At 35.9% G+C, this 20,355-nt stretch overlaps 2 protein-coding genes across 2 annotated transcripts; one reads left to right on the top strand and one right to left on the bottom strand.

The window, feature by feature from the left end:
• Nucleotides 1–5,598: 5,598 nt before the first annotated feature.
• On the bottom strand, nt 5,599–9,383 carry LOC115450877 (mitochondrial import receptor subunit TOM20 homolog). Its single transcript, XM_037436929.1, has 4 exons — nt 8,895–9,383; nt 7,710–7,813; nt 6,995–7,099; nt 5,599–6,421 (listed from the first exon to the last, which is right to left on the bottom strand). Exons 1-4 carry the CDS (start codon nt 9,022–9,024, stop codon nt 6,293–6,295), a joined length of 468 nt encoding a protein of 155 aa, XP_037292826.1. The 5' UTR covers nt 9,025–9,383; the 3' UTR covers nt 5,599–6,292.
• A 521-nt stretch (nt 9,384–9,904) lies between these two features.
• Nucleotides 9,905–14,196, top strand: LOC115450873 (vacuolar protein sorting-associated protein 26B-like). Its single transcript, XM_030179016.2, has one exon. The coding sequence runs from the start codon at nt 10,072–10,074 to the stop codon at nt 11,365–11,367; it is 1,296 nt and encodes a 431-aa protein (XP_030034876.1). The 5' UTR covers nt 9,905–10,071; the 3' UTR covers nt 11,368–14,196.
• The last annotated feature ends 6,159 nt before the right edge of the window (nt 14,197–20,355 follow it).

Genomic DNA, 20,355 nt, shown 5'->3' with positions numbered 1-20,355 from the left:
GTGGGTGCCTTTGTTGCGCATTTGCATACCCCTATGGAGACAAATGCGTGATGTGTTTGTTTTAGTTTCTACCGTGACTGCCGGCATCACTATTGTTACGCGCCGCTATCCTAGCCGATGACATCGGGCGTTTCCGGAGGTATTCGGCTGCGCGGGCAGGCTGGCAGAAGAGAAGATATGTCACGCGGCGACTATTCTATTATTCTTTCTGGTTGCATGTAGTAAAAAAATATCTGAAATTGTATTCTGTAATTATTTTTGCTAATATAATGTTTAATATTGTAAAAAGAGCACCATTCGAGGTATTAAAAGCCAATTTACACTTTACTAGTATAGAAACCAGTCTATATTTTATTCTACAACTAACTTTTGCCTGCATTCTGCCCATGCGAATAAGTTTTTCCGGGATAAAAAGCAGCCTGTAGCACTCTGAAGTTACGTAGCTTCTATTAGTATATGTAAAACGCTCTTTTTACAGTAAACATTATATTAGCAAAATAATTACAGAATACAATTTTAAACATTCTTTTGACAACGTCCAGCCAGAGAGAATAATAATCGAATAGTCGCGGCGTGACATATCTTCTCTTCTGCCAGCCTGCCCGCGCAGCCGAATACTTCCGGAAACGCCCGATGTCATCGGCTAGGATAGCGGCGCGTAACATCGGCCATCCTGCAAAGTGAATACCAAAGGTATTCACAAAAATAAATTTGAGAAAGCAGAACTGAATCGGATACTTATATTTTATACATTTTTTACCAGTAAATCACTAACTATTCCTGATCGATTAACTCTTTTATAAACCAATCAAGTCTTGCTTATCCACAATATCCAACAACTTATCCATTTTGCAATTAACTTTCACGCTATATGTGTATATAATTTATTTTTCGTTAGTACCTAAACCCCGTTTCCTTACTTCATTCCCAGCAACCAAAGACCTTCATTCTATTTATCCAAGTTTACATACAGTTAATGCTGAATTCTAGTAGCAATCATAGAATGCTGAGAACCAAACTTAAGTTTAAAAAAACACCCAGAACAATTAAACCTTTCAAAGCAAAACCTCCAATTAGTAAGACAGCAGCAAATGAAAAGGAATGAGAAGCACAACTAAAGAACTCCATAGAAGTCGCAAAGGAAGTTAACACACAAGATAATATAACGCACAATAAGGACTTATCAGCACACGATTCATACATATAAATAAGCATACGCAACATATACCAACTCAATCAAATCAATTAATCAAATGGTTTACGAGTAACACAGCATAAAGGCAAGAAGCGTTAGAAAAGTCATAACTGAAATTAATAAAATATTTAAAACTAACATGCGGAAGATTGTCATGCTTCCAGATTATAAACACAGAAAAATGCATTCAAACGGCCAAAGGCATTAAGAAAAAAGACGGGAAAATACAGACAGCGAAAAGAGATTAGATCCCCAGCATAAAGGATAAAAACGGCATAATAGAAACCACAATACGAGAGTCTCTATCAAAGCTACTAAATGCATCCAAGAATTATACACATGCAGAAATACTACAGAAACAACATATCCGACCATTAAAGAACCGGTACCGGAGACAATCTCTGATAAATAAAAGTAGTCAAATAAAACTCCAGGTGCAGAGAACATCAGCAATGAACTTCTCATCGAGAACAGGGACATTATTAACACCTACACTCACATAGTTATTGACTGAGGTCTTAAGAATAAATTAATTTCAAGTCAGTGGACAACAATTACTATTATACGACTACACAAGAAGATTGAAAAGGACATTTTTTTATTACTAGCTCTTCTAACCTAATCGATAACATAAGATGTACAGACTCCAAATTAAGAACGGATACATTAGCAACAGAACTGGGTGCACGACTTTCGAGAAGTGAACTCTACATGCAATAAAAGTAAATTAGGAAACAAGTTACATTGTGTTTGAATTAGTAATAACGAATTAGTTGAAGTCACAAATTAGGGACAGAATTTATTATTCCAAGTTTCTTAATCTGAGGTACTTTACCGCTAAAATACAAATTTCTTGAAGCATATTATTGTGGACTGATACATTCGCCACAAAGGCAAGTGATGACTATAATTGATTCGCCGTGTTGGCAAGTTGAAAGTCACTCTGTTATGGAGACGGTTGCCAGAACGAGAATCAGCAAAATTAAGTTTCATTAACAAAACAGAGTTATCAATGTCAACGTTAACCCATTTTTGTAAAATAAAAAATGATATCTGCCATCTCGCGTCTTTATTCAAGAAAACTGATTTTAAATTGAGCAAGTCTAGATTCGTAGCTTTGTAAACTGTGGCTGTGGTTATTCACGTGTGAAAAATGATACAGAAACTGCTTCTGGGCTCTCTCACCAATCTCTGAATATGTTCGATGAATGACGGACTCCAGAGAGCATAGCAACATTCAAGATCAAATCGGACGAAACAACTAAAAAGACGACAGAGATCTCGGGATCTTCAAAACTTTCGTTTGTTATAACAGAAAACCAATTGAAAGCGCAGCCTACCCCGTAACTATGAGTCGAATAGTCAGTTAAGCCACGCGTGTCAAGACACTTCCTAAATGGGATATTATTTAAAATATAAGAAACTCTAAGAAGACTATAAATCTTAACAGTTTGAATAAATAACTATAGGTCTACAACTTGATGTCAAATATCTACAAAGTCCTCGCTAAAGTGATTCTATATCGCAGGCATAACCAAGACACTGGACCAGATTCAACTAAGAGAACCAGCAGGCTTAACCGTTACCCCAGTGTTTATAAAAAACTGTCACTGACGATCGAAGCCGATGTGGAGACATGTGATTTACAATTACACTACTCAAGTACAGCGTTAGCTACACGTGTATGTTCCGCTTATATAAACAACCAGCACAGAGAGAACATGGCCAACATGGAATAAAAACAACTACAGCAATTTTCATATGCATTACACAATGTTGGCAACTCATCGGAACCAGGATTTGTACATAATTTTCGGTAATGTCAATATTACATTCCGTAAATTGGGCTCCGTAAATAGTATCGATACTGAAGCACGCATCCGTCGCTACTTCTACCGAATATGTTTCAACTTTTTTTTATTATTATAACACTACTTGTAATTTCTCGCCATATAATTACATATATACAAAATGACAATAACTGAACTCTAAACATACTTTTTTTTACTATTTGATTAAAACATCAGCTTCTAATGACCCACTAAAATCAAAAGAATTCCTTGTGCATGTCTGCTCGATAAAACCACGGTTAATATATTTCTACAACTAAACAGGTTAACAGAAAATAACTTATCATAAGCAGTATAATAGATGTCAGTCCTAAGGTTTTATCTGATATTTTACTTTTTTGTTCATAATGTTATTACCAACAATAAACCACCACCACCACCATGGTACACTTCAAAATTGCAGGAATACTCAAAGACAAATACAAATGTTTTTGCAATCTCAGATTACCATTCCCACTGTTTATCAAAAAATTGAGCGAAGGTTAACCAACCAAGCTTAGTGTTACAGCTAGTACGGCAACACAATCCAGTATACCATTTCAGAGTCAAGATATTGTACCCTTATTCATTCGCAGAAATATTGCTCACATATTGTACCTTATTAGTATACTTAGAGAGCATCAATTTTTCAGAGCCATTGCGTAAGTGATATATAAGAATACCAAACATTTCAATTAATAAGCCAGTGCTTTTCAATTTATCTCGAGTCCAAATACAGACAGAATAGTTTTTTTTATCATGCTCCAAACCAGATCAGTGAGGGTATCTGGAACAGAAGATATGTATGTTATATTATATTATTATATTACATTTCTAAACAACAACGTTTGCTCTGTCTTATTTTCTTTACTCTGTTTTCCTAAATTGCATTTATTCATCAACACAGTTGACTGGATTTTGGAACCTCGTATACCACAAATCACATAATATTGTACTTCTGCCGTATATTGTAGCTTAATCTCTTTATGTCAGACTGTAAGCTTTCCATGTAAGATTAATGAATTCACAGATATTATATATAGTTTATAATTAAATATAAACACTAAACCAGAAACAGAAATAGAAAAACAGAAAAGAAATTAAGTAAAACAGAATTAATGAAGCAGATCAGTAAAATAAAGCAGTCAAATCAGACAGAGTATGTTCTGACGTAGTGTTACCAGGTGTCTCGATGTGCGCGGAATATCCCGGTTATCAGAGTTCTGGAGACGCGTCCCGATTTGCGACTGATTGGGACATTAAATGTCCCGAAAATCAATAAATTTATCAAAAGACATTATTATCAAAAAAATAAACAACACATCACATCACTAGCCCTGTAGGTATAATTTTATTTTGTTCTTTTGTTTAGAGACGCGACTGTACCGTGATCTATGATTCGATGTTAAAACAGAAATTGCAATGAAAACCAACATTAGCATGACTTGCAGTATTTTTTTTTGTGTTTCGACCTTCTACCTGGATCCCGATTTGTTTTACCTGTTGCCCGATTTCAAACAAATAGGACCTAGTAACACTAATCAGAATGCTCATGGCTACAGACAGAATATGATCAGAAGGCTCATGACCACAGACAGAATATGATCAGAATGCTCATGACTACAGACAGAATATGATCAGAATGCTCATGGTTACAGACAGAATATGACCAGAATGGTCATGGCTACAGACAGAATATGATCAGAATGGTCATGGCTGCAGATAAAATATTATCAAAAGGCTCACGGCCACAGACAGATCAGATTAAATAAAATAAACAGTTACGCACGTTCGCATTGTCAGCCTGAAGTGTTGCGCCACCGATTTGACTTCACATGACTCCAGTCATTCCTGTCTCCAATGATTTAGTTTCTAAGAAAACACCCTCTCCAGTGAGCCAAGCAGCAGGCATAACGAAGTTTTTGTTATGAATGTCGTGAATCGTACTAATGTGCAGACATCAATTCCATATGCATTCCCAACATATTTACTTCAACAGACGTAGACGTTGCCATGGTAACTAAAATCTGAGAATCTGGTAATTTTAATTTTGGCATTCAATGATTCATCACAGATTTATTCCGATAGTTCTCTTCACATTCGAATTCAATGTAACTTCAAATTATCATTTGTATAATCCCACTTCTGAATGTAAAACGCTCTTTTTACAGTAAACATTATATTAGCAAAATAATTACAGAATACAATTTTAAACATTCTTTTGACAACGTCCAGCCAGAGAGAATAATAATCGAATAGTCGCGGCGTGACATATCTTCTCTTCTGCCAGCCTGCCCGCGCAGCCGAATACTTCCGGAAACGCCCGATGTCATCGGCTAGGATAGCGGCGCGTAACAATATTTTGTTTTAATTCGTTTTAGTAAAGATTAGTGCGTTCAATCAAACTCTTCAGCTTTATATATTAGTATAGATGTGTTCTTGTTGCAAGTAACTGTCCTGCAATAATTAACCAAAAAATCATTCCTTTGTTACCATACAAATCTCGAAAATTAATATTATACCTACTCTATGGGACATTTAGTTTTTTATTTAGTTAAAAATAAAACACCGACAAATTGTACAATACTTTATTCCACAATAAAATCTCAATCAAAACTCACAAGCATACTTAACCAGTTGTGAACACAAAACAAAACCTAAAATACGCTAACAAGATACCTACATTAATCAACTAACGCCGCGTTCACTAATGGCGGATCCAGCGCATTTTCGTATCACAGCCCAATGCACTTCAGAATTGAAAACAAAACAAGATTTAAATTAGTAACATTATGAAATTTTTATTTGGTATCTAATTGGTTTAGCACAACCCAAACTGCGAACTTGTAGGTATATATAGATGAAGAAAATTCCAAAGAGTTACCTTCAATATGCGCCGTCCAATAATCAGCATTATACTAATGTACCTACTTGTGCATCCAAGTAGCGAATTAATATCGGTCCACTGAAACCGAACTAATAAATTTAAAACTTATCCTTATGCTATGGCAAAAGAGGCAGACAAAGCCAATGCCCTGGATCAAAACCCTGGACTTTAAGATTTAATGACCAAAAACCGTCAAAGTCGCTACAAGTATAATAGCTGCCTAGACATCAAGGCTTCATTGTAGTCAGGTGATATTTTAAAGCCAGGAGAATAAAGCAATTGCCTGCCTCCCAGAGTAGTAGCCTATCTGAATCTAAAGTTAACAGCGGGGCTTCTATTGAAGGTACTCCGTGCTGGTGTGGACGGCGTGATGAATGTCTGCTATTCCACGTCTTCCTCCTGCATGATGTTACCGCTTGCCTTCATGGAGGCTCGGAGCCGCTCCGAGACCTCCGGAAGCTTCTTCAGTAACAGGTGGAAGATTGGTGCCGGCATCGTTTGCTGCAGCACCTGTAGGAGAAAACAGTTGTGATTTAAGAAACAAGGAATATAAAGTTTTTTTTTCTTACAGCAATATTTGGCACAAATTAAAATAAGCAAGAAAAAAAAATTTATGACAGAAAATTTGTTTTTGTATAAGGGGCCGTTCAAGTATTACGTAACGCAATTTGGGGGGGTCATGTAAAACGTTACGATGTGTTACAGGCGCGGGAGGGGGGGTTGGAACAACGCGTTATGTAACATAGAATTTTTTATTTTAAAACAATAACAAAGGTATTTTATCCATTTTCCGGTACTATGCGAAAAAATAATAATTAAGGAGTTACATAACTTTTTGAGGGGGTCGGGGGCGTACAGGAAAACGTTACGGCGCGTTACACAGGGAGGTGGGAGGGGTCAAAAATCTTAAAAAATTGCGTTACGTAATACTTGCATGGCCCTTAAATAACTTTGAATGTGGGTTTGCCCAAGTAAACATATTTTTCTGGAATATTAGGTTCCTTATTACTATTTAAAGACCATAAGCCAATCCACTGCAAATGTAAACAGCAACAGATCATGCTATTTATTACCAACACTTACACTTAACAACTGTTGTGTTTGGCCGCAGACGGCGACCGCCTGGCCAAGATGCTCCACGCCCGCCTCTAAGTCACCCGCCGCCAGCAGCTCCTCACCAAGCTGGATCTGAAACAAACAGAAATATTATAAGCAATCATGATTCTAATACTTGACAATGAATGAAATAGATCTGTTATGGAGTTCTCCTAACTTGCAACACACAAGTCCATAAAAGCATATCTATTACTCACCCCATTTACCAGTAATACAGCATGGCCTCACGCTTGTTTATAAACATAAAGCGGTCTGAATTATAAACGATCCTATATTTAGCACCCATTCCATGATTTTTAGTAAAGGCTATGTTTCTAATAAAATAGAACCCAATGCTAAAGTCCCACTCTCAACTATCTTTTGTAAAATTGTATAAATTGTAATCTAATGAATACTATCTTCATTTATAGCTTTCTAATTTGTTGACTAGCACATAATATTTACTTTATTTACTCAGTAAATGTAAATAAAGGCGCTAAGATTGTAACTGAGTTATTTCATTTAACTGAGCAAACATTTGGTATTTGTTAATTACTGCAACAGTAATGGACAGCTGCTAACTATCCAATAAGAACATGTTTTCTTGATAAGGAGTTAAATTAGGTATAACTGACAAGATGATTGTAAATAAGTTGAAGTGTAACAGCCATGATAAAGATGATTTCTATTAACATAAGATTACCTGTTGCAGGAAGAATCTCTGCATGGCTTCATGGTCGCTCATGTCTGGCAAGGGACCACCGAGTGTGCGTGAACGGGAAGCATTCTGTTGTGCCTTCTGTCTACCTGAAATTCAAAAAACATAACTTCATACCATTTCCTTTATCAGGAGTAGGCAGGGGTATTACATACCCCCAACAAGTGCTATATAATATGTATATTTGATTCCACATTAATAGAGGATGAAAATATAAAAGTGGTTTCATTCATTATTATTATATTTATATTTAATGTTACATGTGTTAATTTTACTCATTTTTTATAACCAACCACCTGATTAATGTCACCATTCATACATGAAAAAACATATTCTCAAACTGAAATGCAAAAATACAAACAAATTTATCCCAATTATTGATTTTTACTAGAAATAGATTATGACTATTATGTTGTAAACCATATAGTGGCGTAAGCTAATGCATGTAAGCTGTGGTTGCCTCCTTGGAGAGTACAGAATTTAGCAAATGTTTTATGCGTCTTTTTTTGCTTGTATTGTTACCGTGCATCATCTACTGGTAAACCAAATCAAATAAATGAGGAATATAACAGAAATTTTACAATGGGTATCCCAATAGTCATTAATAAATTCTAAAAGTATCATTGCAATCAAAGTAAAATATCATGTATTATATCATAAGACTGAAGAATCGAGTTAAATCTAGATTTCAGGCAATATGCCCATACATGATCAATGATTTATTACTCTGCCAAGGGAGTATTCCCAATGACTTAACTCTTCGAATTGGGGTACGTGAGCCAAACATTTGGCTACTGCCTCTTGCAACGTAGTAATTGATGGACAATGACGATTAAAAATACCACTGAGACAAGACAACTGGCGCCACGAATCAATGTCAACTATTAGTACTTATAAACTACCCATTCCATTCAAGCGGGTATACAACACCGGTTTACTGTTTTAACGAACGTTTTACACATACGATGCACCAATAAAGAAATTCTATTACCTATTCAAGCGCAAATATGCCTCTTGCAATCGTAACGCGAGTTATGAAATCTTTAAGGTTATAATTATAAAGTGCTATGCGCACACCTGTATATTGTGTTTTATGGCATACTTTGATTATAAGTACAGATAATAGGTACATTTTTATTCATAATACTGATAATAAAACAGTTTTCTCACGTTCTCTGAGCTTCTTTTTGAACAGAGGATCCTTACGTCGCTGCTGATCGAAATACACACAGTATCCTAAAAACAATGTTCCCGCTATTCCAACAGCGATCCCCAATGTAGTACGTGTGATTTCCATCATTTTATTTGCACTCTTAACGTTTTTAACACAGAAAATATCGGTACGCTTTTGTTACAGAATTTTGAGATCCGCCATTTATGGAAAAGAATTCAATGTTGGCACTACTGTATGTTTTGTTTTTTCTTTCATTAGAGTTCAGTTTTCCCTATTTAACCTGATTTACATGAAAGGTTAATCATAAAGATTTTTATTGTTATTTATTTAACTCTTGATGTTATAAATAGAATATAACTGTTGTAAAATAATTAATTATCAAACAAGCCAAAACCTTAGAACAGGAAAGTGGAAACAGAAAACTAATTTATAAATAAAATACGTTTAAAACGTCTGCTTGAACAAGCAAGTAATAGTGTGCAATTATTTTGTAATTATATTGAATGATGTATCATTTTGGTTTATTTAATTTTTACTTGTGTACACATTTTTATTTTGCATGATTTAGTAAAATTAAGCAGAATGTTACGTAACTTTAGTGACAATAAAGATATAAAAATCTGTAAATGTGCTGTAAACACTCGTAATCATTACGAAATAATAAAATAATTGAAAAGACTAATTTACGGCATTATCGTTAATAATTATAAATTACAAATATATTCATTAATCATTAAACACTTATTTTATTTTATTACTTCATATAAATTGAAATATTTATTTTGTATTTTCGATTTTCTTTATTACATGGGGTTGCCACTACTAAATACAAACTAGACGTACACATGAAGTAAAATTCGTTTTGTGGATGTTTTTCTAACAAAAATAGTTGAAAAATACATATATGTCGAAGGACCCTTGTAAAAGATTCGCGTGTGAGATCCAGAAATGCCTTGTTGGTAAGTTTTTATAATATAATTTTAATTATGAACCTCTCGGACGACAGCCGACATTAATTCAGTCGCCATCTTTGCTTCAGCCTTTCAATCGCTCCACGGATTCGCGGGCGTTTCATCGCCGTTTTTCAATGTTTTGCTCAAATAGATCGTTATTATTTGTTGCAAAAGCCAAGTAAATTTTTTCCTGTATCGCGTGTAACAGTTCAGTGTAAAAATGAGCTTTTTCGGGTTCGGACAAACTGCGGATATCGAAATCGTTTTTGATGATGCTGACAAGCGGAAGGTTGCCGAAGTGAAAACGGACGATGGCAAAAAAGAAAAGTTATTACTTTATTACGACGGTGAGACCGTTTCTGGGAGGGTGAATGTGACGTTGCGGAAGCCGGGATCGAAACTTGAACACCAAGGCATCAAGGTCGAGCTAATAGGTCAGATCGAATTATTTTACGACAGAGGTAACCATCACGAGTTCATATCGTTGGTAAAGGAACTGGCGCGGCCCGGCGACTTGCTGCAACACACCTCCTACCCTTTTGAGTTCGCCAATGTTGAAAAACCGTACGAAGTGTACACCGGCGCAAATGTCAGACTTCGATACTTCCTGCGCGCGACGATCGTCCGCCGCATCACTGACATTGTCAAGGAGGTGGACATCGCCGTCCACACGCTGTGCAGCTACCCTGATGTGCTCAACTCCATCAAGATGGAAGTCGGAATCGAGGACTGCCTACACATAGAGTTTGAGTACAATAAATCCAAGTATCACCTCAAAGATGTGATAGTTGGGAAAATCTACTTCTTACTTGTTCGGATTAAGATAAAACACATGGAAATATCCATTATTAAAAGAGAAACCACAGGGTCCGGGCCGAATACATTTACGGAGAACGAAACTGTTGCAAAATATGAAATTATGGACGGAGCACCTGTTAGAGGAGAGAGCATTCCTATTAGAGTTTTTCTAGCTGGTTATGACTTAACACCAACTATGAGAGACATTAATAACAAATTTTCGGTAAGGTACTACCTCAATCTCGTATTGATGGACACAGAGGACCGTCGCTACTTCAAACAGCAAGAGGTAACGTTATGGAGGAAGAGTGACAAGTCTAGGTTACCGCTGCACAATGCACACATCCCACAAACCCTTTCTCATCCCTCCAACACGATGCTGAGGCAACCAAGCGCCTCAAGCGATGACAATTCAACAAGAGCAGTGTCCCCCATGAACCCAGAAAATGCCATGCAAAGGTCTATTTCACCAGCCATGCCCGATGGAGATAAACAAAACGGCCCCTCACAAATGGAGCAAGAGAAACCTGAAGAAATAACACAAAAGCTATCCAACACACACATAGAAAACAACCAAGAAAACGTAAGAGCTCAAGAACCACCTCAGGTGAATGAGAAGCCACCCATCGCAGAGAAGCCAGTTATCGCGGAAAAGCCTCAGATATCCGAAAAGCCTGTATTAAACCGACCCGATAGTGAAACAAGTCAGAGTCAATAGCCGATATGCACCTGCGCTGTCAACATGAGCGGCGCTGATGAAATGAACTGTATGTTTTCATATTTGAAGACAATTGTTTGAAGGTGCCACACCTTTATGTACAGAGATTTATCAATTTCAGCAATAATGAATGCATACAGAGCTTAGTTTTGCATAACCCAAGTGCACTATGTGCCTAGCATACATCGAAACTGCACATGTAGAGTATATAACCCTGATCCATTAGCACCATCATGAAACGCTTACTGCACGGTCCATGGCAACATAATACCATTGAAATTGTAATAATGAATTCACATTGTAGATAATGCAGATAATGTAAATGCGTGGACTGATCGTCTATACTGCTCTGTATGTAGGGAACATGCTGCATAGCATTTGTTTTTTCATTGTTTACGGTATCCGAAGACTGCGGTCATTGTTTTATTAGCACCTTATCAGTTGTAAGAATTCTTAATCATTGTAAATGTGTGAAATTGTTGACTATATTAAAAATGTAAACTATTCATGAGAATTAATGCCAATATTAGATTTGTGTTTTAAGGGCGTAAATACTAACAAGCATTGACTATTATCGTTTGGTAACACGATTCATGAAACCTCAACGTATTTGGCTATGACTAACAGTATGCGACGTTTTATAATGATGCGACAGATCCGGTACGGCCGCATACGCCCTCAACACTTAAGATAAAGTACACAACAGCCCATTGAAACATTCTGCTTTTTATGATAAACTTTGCTTATCATTTTTTAATGTTATCGTTTGAAATGGCATTTTTAAAGTGGAATGATTCATTGTAGGGGGCAGGCGTGTAGGTTCGTTTTCTAGTATTGTTAGCGGAGATCGTAAAACCCAGTAAATTTTGAAAATTTCGGCTTTGACCGGATTACGTCCGCAGTCGTTGCGACAGATTTCGCTAGGGATCGGGAGGATCATTGTTCTATAATTCCGTACGGAGACAATTTCAGCTCGCTTGTCAATTATATTTTCCAGAGTGAAAGGAAAATTATCCCATAATGCATCTTTTTTCGATATCTTGATAATTTCTTTTTAAATTCGCCTGCGAGTTTCAGTAAATCGGTGACATACGTACTCGTAGTGATAATAGTTTGTTATCAAATTATATAATGAGTGAACATGAAATGTAAAAAATATGTATGCGTGCATTAGTTTAATTGCAGAATATAGTGCAAATAAGATATTAAATATGTTTATACAACACGAGTAATTCGCGAGCTATTTTTAAATACAGTAAACATCCTGCGGTTATGGTAATCGAATATTAGATTGAAGGATTTAATAAATTGAACAATCTGCCGCGCCGAACCGCGCGCTGCTTTACGCCCAGTGCGTGTTAATTTATACCTTATGCAAAGATGCGTAGAGTTTCATTTTGTTATCGCTGTTAGTTCCCTTGTCTAAACCAGTCCTAACGCGCGTGAAGAACCGAAACGCTTTACCATCGATCAGTGAAGACCTTAATTAGCTTAATTATGTATCGTAATGGACGTTAGTATTTTATTTCTATTCAGAATGACACTTGAAATCTAGACTTATATTTTTCCTTGATAAGGCTAATTTGCATTTGCAATAATACACAATTTAGATTAGTATGTTTATTGCAAACTAAATACATTACAATAAAAACATCAACATATTTTTGTAATATATTTTTGTTTATTCTATTCGTTGTTAAGGCCGCATTTACATTATGCGTTCGACGCGTGTTGCGTGGACTTGCCAAATTAAAACGCGCGTTAACTGTCTTTTCTGATGAGTTACTATAAAAGATATTTTATAGTATCAATAATGCGTTCGACGCTTGCAGAACGAAGCGGACATTAATTGTAGAAAAAGTGGGCAGATGCCTACTGAAAAATATAAAAAACCCATGTTGGCGATAACAAAATGAAATAATTTTATATACATTTGACAAATGTTCGCGAAAGTTATGTTTAAATATTAAAATGAAACATTGGTGTTGGTTAAAGTTTTTGAACAAATGTTTTATCCATATTAGGTGTGACAGAATGTAGTGAATAATAAAAAAGATATTGTCACTACTGTGGCACAATGTAGATTATCAGAAAAAAAAGTATGTAAATTACATATATGTATATTATTTGTTCTTACAAACTGAATCTATGTTATTTTAATACCGATTATAATTGCTGAACATGGAAAGTAACAAGTTCGAAAGTACGATTTTATGATGAGTGCCATTGTGTTAAAAAAAATAGATTGATTAATGTCTTGATATGTATTAAAAAGGCCTCCACAGGTTTATAATAAAATGTTATTCAAGCTGAAAGTGTACCATATTTCGATGTTTTTTTTTTTATTAATTCAAGGAACACGACAATACAGTATAAAATGTGAAGTGAAATTATAATTGTCTTAGCCTATCGAACGAGGTAAAAAAAATAACAAAATAGTTATGGCCCAACAAAGCATCTTATAAACTTCAGAGATAAATGAATCTAAGACTATAGTCTGTAAAAAAAGTATATTAAAGTATGTAATTGTCATAGTTTAAGTTTTAAAATACTGGCTGTGGATTTGCGGTGATAAAAAAAAGAAAAAATATCTATGATCAAGAAATCTTAGCGATCCACGTACAGCCGAGTAATATAGTTAAACATTTTTTTTATGTAAATTAGAATTGTCCATGTTATGTATAACATTATTCTGTTAATAACTATTTACCGTAAAATTGTTTGATTTTAGTATCTTATTGTATAAAAGATATCCTTTTTTTGTAATGAGATTAAGAGCGCATGCTGATTATATCATATTGTTAATAAAATATATGTATAAATCGCTGATGGAAGTTTTTTATTTCGCTGCATCATGATTCATGGTATGTCATGCGTTGCAATAAGCAATGATTAGCGTAATTAATGGGGTAATGTGACGCAAAGCTGTGTCGAACTAACCTATGGCCGATACATTTAAATAAATTATTACTAATAAAATTATTACTAAGGTTTTAAAAGAATATTATTGTTAAAAAAGCTAACGTAACAATAATTTATTTGAGATGTTTAGGCTATGATCTCACAATATCTTTTATAAAGAAGCCCGACTTTCTAAAGAATTATATCTTTCATTTCTACACAATGATTCGTCGCGTTGGCGGGTTGGATCCTCTGCGAAGGCGTTAATAAGTCAGCCGCCACAATCATTAGCAGGGACCAGAACTTCATACATTTGCATTACAATACCTTTGTTCAAAACTTAGCCAACTTTCCGATTTAGGAAAGCCATCGTTCCAAAAGGTTAATTTGCAAGATCTAGGTCAAAGGTTTTCTCAGAAAATCGTCAAATGATTTAAATTAGCTTGTCAATTTTAATACCTTAAAATACGCTGCTCACAAAACCATTACACGCTACTATAAGTAGCTATATGTTACGTGGACAGTATATATTTTTAGTTTAGCGTAAAAATAGAAGCTAGGCACGACAAAGTTGTTTGTTGAGTAATCGATCATGCCAGGCGTTAGGTAATCACTTCTACTACATATGTAAAAGGCACAATGTTAACGTGTTTTATTAAAGAGCTACACAGGGTTTTAAGGGTTCAGATATAGGATTTTTCTAAAGCCCAGTTTTAAAATCACAGTTCGATTACCAATAGTGAAGGTTGTAGATAACCTGGGAGGCGTTTTGCAGGATTCTGGTACTTGTTTTATTTTTATTGTTAAGACCTCTGGAGCTATCTTGATTCTGAAGAGGGCGAGCTAAAAAGATTCTAGGAATATAAGAAAAGAAATACGCCCAAGCGTATCGTGTGCTAATCTATTGAGACGCTATCTTGTGGAATACGATAGCGTACCATAAATCTGTAGAAAAGAGGGTAACTAGTTTTTGGTCCTTCAACCCACGTGCGACCAATAAAAGTCACAAAACGTAGCCTACATTCATCACATGCCCCAACGGTCAGTTTGTATTGATGTTCCCCGCCCACTTATTGCATGACACTAATAGAACCAGTGCTTTATTGATTGTTATTAATAAAGTGAGGGGACAATATCAATGGCGGACGAAAATATCATAATTGAAAACAATGATGGTTTCCGAAGCATTATAATAGACTTGTTTTTGAGTTTTGACTTCTGTTTGGCGGTCTGCCAAATACCTTGTCATTATGTGCAGTGGATATTTGAGATTTGTTACTTATCTGTATCAAGATTTTATTCTTCTTAGTATTTTTTAATTGGTCGAATTCCGTTTTCAAAGTTTGTATAAAATTCTAATTTGTATTCGTATAAGTCGGGTAAACGACATTCCTTAAAATTTGATGTTGAATTAAATTGATAAATGCTAATGTGCCAAGTTAGAATTCCATTTTGGGTATACGATTAATGTATATTGCTCGAAAATAAGAGGTTTAGGTTAACAAGAAAACTTGCGAAGTCGACTTCTACAAGCAATTTTTCCGTATAAACGATTCACGACAAGTTTTCTTCTGCAAATTTTTAACTTTGAGTATTTGTATCAAGTCGCACGTGTACAGAATTATTGAAATATTGTTGCAGTGTAAACACATATGGAAGTTGTGACGAAATATTGCTGTAAGAACTTGGTTAGTCTAAACTTAGCATAACAGATAAGAGTTTACCACTCCCAGCAATCTGCTATTGATTCAGTCTCAAAGCGACTATGGAATTTATTAATGAGTTTGATCACAAGCCGATAAATTCTCAATGCAAAACACATGAGATACTTAACGTTGAATTTGCATTTATGGTATAAGGCTTGTCGTTTCAAGTTGGGTATAATTCGGGGTTATATTTCGACAACACAGCACAGAATCCTTTCTAAATTCTACAATCCTACCTATTATCTTTAGTATACATGCGAGAGCTCACGTAGATGATTTTTAAAAGGGCCCAAGCTCAGAAACCGACGAACGGATTTGAATAACTATTAGACCTGGCAAGCGCTGTATCGGGCCTCCACCCACGATGTGAACAAATGACCTAATAAAAGTTGCAGGAGGTCGCTGGATGGCCGCTTCTGGAAATTTTTGGGGGACGCCCATGTTCAGCAAGCCTGATGATGATGATGATGATGATTACTTAGCAAATTATATCCAGTGTCGGATTTGTTATATCCGTGTAGGCTACGGTAACAGCTTAGGCGCTCTGGGGCCTTATTCTCTATCTCGCACGTTATTTTAACAGTGAGTAACAAGCACGTAACACAACGTATCATGTTTAGGACTATAGAAATTTGGCTTACAGAATATCATTCCATGCACATTTCTCGAAGATAACATAACACGGCCGCGTTACGCGTTTACACTGTCATACAGAATAAGGGCCCTGATTGGTTAATATTCAGATACAACTTTTCTTTAGTTGGCTGTCATAAACATATGGACAAAGCCAAAGAAAACTATGAAACTGCCAAGACCATCCGTTCGGGTTCACTGTGCGTCCTTATAGTATTGTTTGTGAATACGAGTGCTAATTTATGACTGGCCAGCGAAGTGCGTATCAATCGTACAGCCATACGTGTACAATTACCGGGCCTCGCCCACCGCCCGCCGCTGTGCTGTGATTAAATGCGAATAGTTTGAAGGTCGATGATTGCGTTACGATCACGCCTTTATATGCAAATGTATGGGCAGAGATACAACCCATTTTTAATGATGTAATTTAAATCCGGGCAACTCATGTGTTTTTTCGTGTCGAATAACTCGAATTTTACACTTAAATATATCTAATTCACTAAGGAGTATAATCTAATAAATGTATTAGTGGATTCTTGACTGGTTTAACGTAAATGTATTATATCTAAATGTATGCATGTAATATTGAACCAGGTGGGTATCTGTAATTATTTAAAATAACCAGTTTACTTACTATAACATATATATTTTTGGCGTATTTTTTTGTTCCCAAAATCACGTGTTACAGTGGCTTGATATTAAAATACCGAACTGTCTCAGAGGAAATATAATAAGTAGGTAGATATATAAAGAAAATATATTGAAACAACATAAACGGAACGACATTAACATACTAGAAGTTTCTTATAAACCTACGGACTAATTTTGATGTCTCAACACTAAAATCAAAAAGAATATTTGCATATCAACAAACAATTGTTTTCGTAACGGGATCGAACCCCGCTCGATCTGCTGATACAGCCGGCGTTAAATAAATGCTTATGCGCATAAATACATGAATAACAAAGTCATGGAATGTTTTCCTATCAGCATATCCATTCATTTGGGACTCACTGTGCGTTCAGAAGCCTTAATAATTATTGTTATGTATGTATGATTATTATTATTATTTCTGAAGTTTATATTCTCGTGGTTCTGGATTGTGACATAACTGTCAAATTGACAGATGAGTTTATGATGCCATAGCACCAGAGCAAGCAGAGTGTGTTAAAGTTATACCCAGCGTTACTCCTTGTGTTTCTTAATAAAAAAGTTTCAATAACATAAAAAAAAATATTGCTCTGAATGACGAGACGAGCTTCCCCTTCGCCTGATGGTAAGCTACACGATCGCCCATAAACAGAAGAAACGCCGTCCAACACTATGAATTGCAAAGTATTGTTTGGTATTCCACTGCGCTCGCCATCCAGAGACATGAGATGTTAAGTATTTATTATGTCCAGTAGTTACACTGCCTACAATTTCCTTCAAATTAAAACACAACAGTGACCACATACTCCTGCTTAGCGGCAGAATAGTTTTATTACATAAAAATGATTTCTAATATCTATGTCATTTAGGCTCCAGTATGACTTCTTCATACTTTACTTGAGTACACCTTCTCAACTCTCAGGGTGAGTACAATGGAGTGCTACGAAGTACTTTGTAAAAAGTTATGTACGATGTTGCTACTGTTTATGGGCGGTCGTATTACTAACCATCAGGCGAGTATATTCGTCTTGACATTCAACAAAGATAAAAAAAAGCGGTGCAGTAATGCCTTTACAATATTTCACAGAGAATAGCTACCAAGAGGTGCGTTGCAACCGAGTATTCGAAGCTATGCGCCAGTGCTGTCTGCAACATAAGCCGCGCTCACTGGTCTGCGAGGGTTACGATTTGGAGCCGAGGAAGTACGCGCCAGTCACCGACCGGCCCAACAAGTGAACTGGTAACAGAATACTTGATTAACATTGGAACCCCTCCTTGATAGAACATGATAGTGAAGGTCCTTTTTCTAGTGAGATTGCGAAATACATTAAATTTTTTATGTGGGCAAAGTGACCCCATACATCTAATGGTAAGAGGAGTAGGGTCCAATAGAATGACGATTGACGAGAGATGATTATTGATTACCGCTCGACAGTCGACACAATTATCTCGGCCTGTTGGAACCGGGTATACACAGGCTGATCCCGGAACGCGACATATTTACGTGAGCCAATATGGCGGGTTTTAACAACTTGTGCACGATGGTCGCTATCCGGGTAAATATAAAATATGTATATCCTACCTCCAGCAACCCAGTGAGGTTGGCAATCCACTATAGTACGTATCTGCCTATATTGCCGCCAGCATTCCCGGACAAATACGACCTGGCAACTTTAAAATAGCGTATTTCCCACCAAAAAGGCTGTCAAAGCATCACTATGCGCCCTGGTATAGCATATGTTCAAAGACGGTGGTAATCACTTACCATCAGGTGAACTGTATGTTCATTTACCCCCTATAAATTACGTTTTGCAACTTTTGTCAGCAGTAGGTATATGCTGGTAAATGAAATAATTTATTTGAACCTGTGAAATCTTATACAATATTTAGATTCCGTCAATATTGACTCTACCACCAGATTATCTGTAGAGTTAGATATAAATTTGGCAAGCTAAGGAATTGATTAGAGTATAGGGGGAACAGACTGCAAAATTAGGAGTCGCACACGATAAACCACGAGGTAGCAACTATTTTCAGCTAAGAATGGCAGTCAAAATAGTGGGTTGGTAAATCATTAACGCCAAGCTGGACAAAATCGTAGTAAAAGGTAGTAATTAGATGCTTTAACGATATGTATGGCTTCTGATGAGGATTATGTGCCGGCAGTTTTCATCGGGCCGTGTATTAAAATTTGATGGTTAGATATTTAATTAACAAGCCATAGGAATAAACATAAAAAGCCCAGACCTCGTGAAAATTTTCACGTATATTTTGAAATCTATAACGTATTCATCGTTCAAGCTTTATTGCTTTTTATCAAATGACTTCTCCCCTCCATAGGGTATTTGACTATGTTTGATATTTTACATTTTTAAATAAGTAACAGCAATTCAAAACAGAAATTCTTCTGTAAAAACAATATTAAAATTCGATAAGAAATGAGGCAGTAATTCAAATTTCAAATATTGCTACGTGCAGGAGTGGGCATGGAGCATTGTAACTTGTAGATTTTTTAGTAGATTTCAATAATTTCTTCTGTTTTAAAATTTTGTATGATATACATATTTTATAAAAGTTATTATTTTTTTATTTTTTATAAATAAAAATAACTCGAATACCATATTTGGGTGTTGTGCATTATCAAGTATATTATCGCATTTTTATACCATGTAATTTATTTTATTTTATCTAGTTGATGACTGATAAACTTTCGAAAAATGTGTTAATATATTCAAAAACCACTTTCACTTCAACATTATAAATATAGTTGAGGGCCGTTAACCTTCACGAATTCGGATTTTGTATCTATTATCTAGTATGTCCCAGACTTTAATTAAATTCAATAATGTTGTATTACAATAGTGACCGTATGTTTTAAGAATAGGCAGAAACTTCATCTCCTACGTTTCGTCAGCTATGTTCAATCCCACGTAATAGGGGTGAGCCTATTGCCATTTATCGGGCATACTTCTCGACTCGGGCCTGATACTGAGCAGAAAAACCTAAAAACACCCCCCCCCCCCCTCTCTCCCTCCCTGTTCCCGAGGCATTTCATACCAATTCACCTCGAGTGCTATAAAGGCTCGCGAACAGTTCC

This window comes from Manduca sexta, chromosome 2, assembly GCF_014839805.1.
Source record: "Manduca sexta isolate Smith_Timp_Sample1 chromosome 2, JHU_Msex_v1.0, whole genome shotgun sequence".
Classification (NCBI taxonomy): Eukaryota; Metazoa; Arthropoda; class Insecta; order Lepidoptera; family Sphingidae; genus Manduca; species Manduca sexta.
The sequence above is the reverse complement of the archived record's forward strand: the minus strand, read 5'-3'. Positions and strand labels throughout refer to the sequence as shown.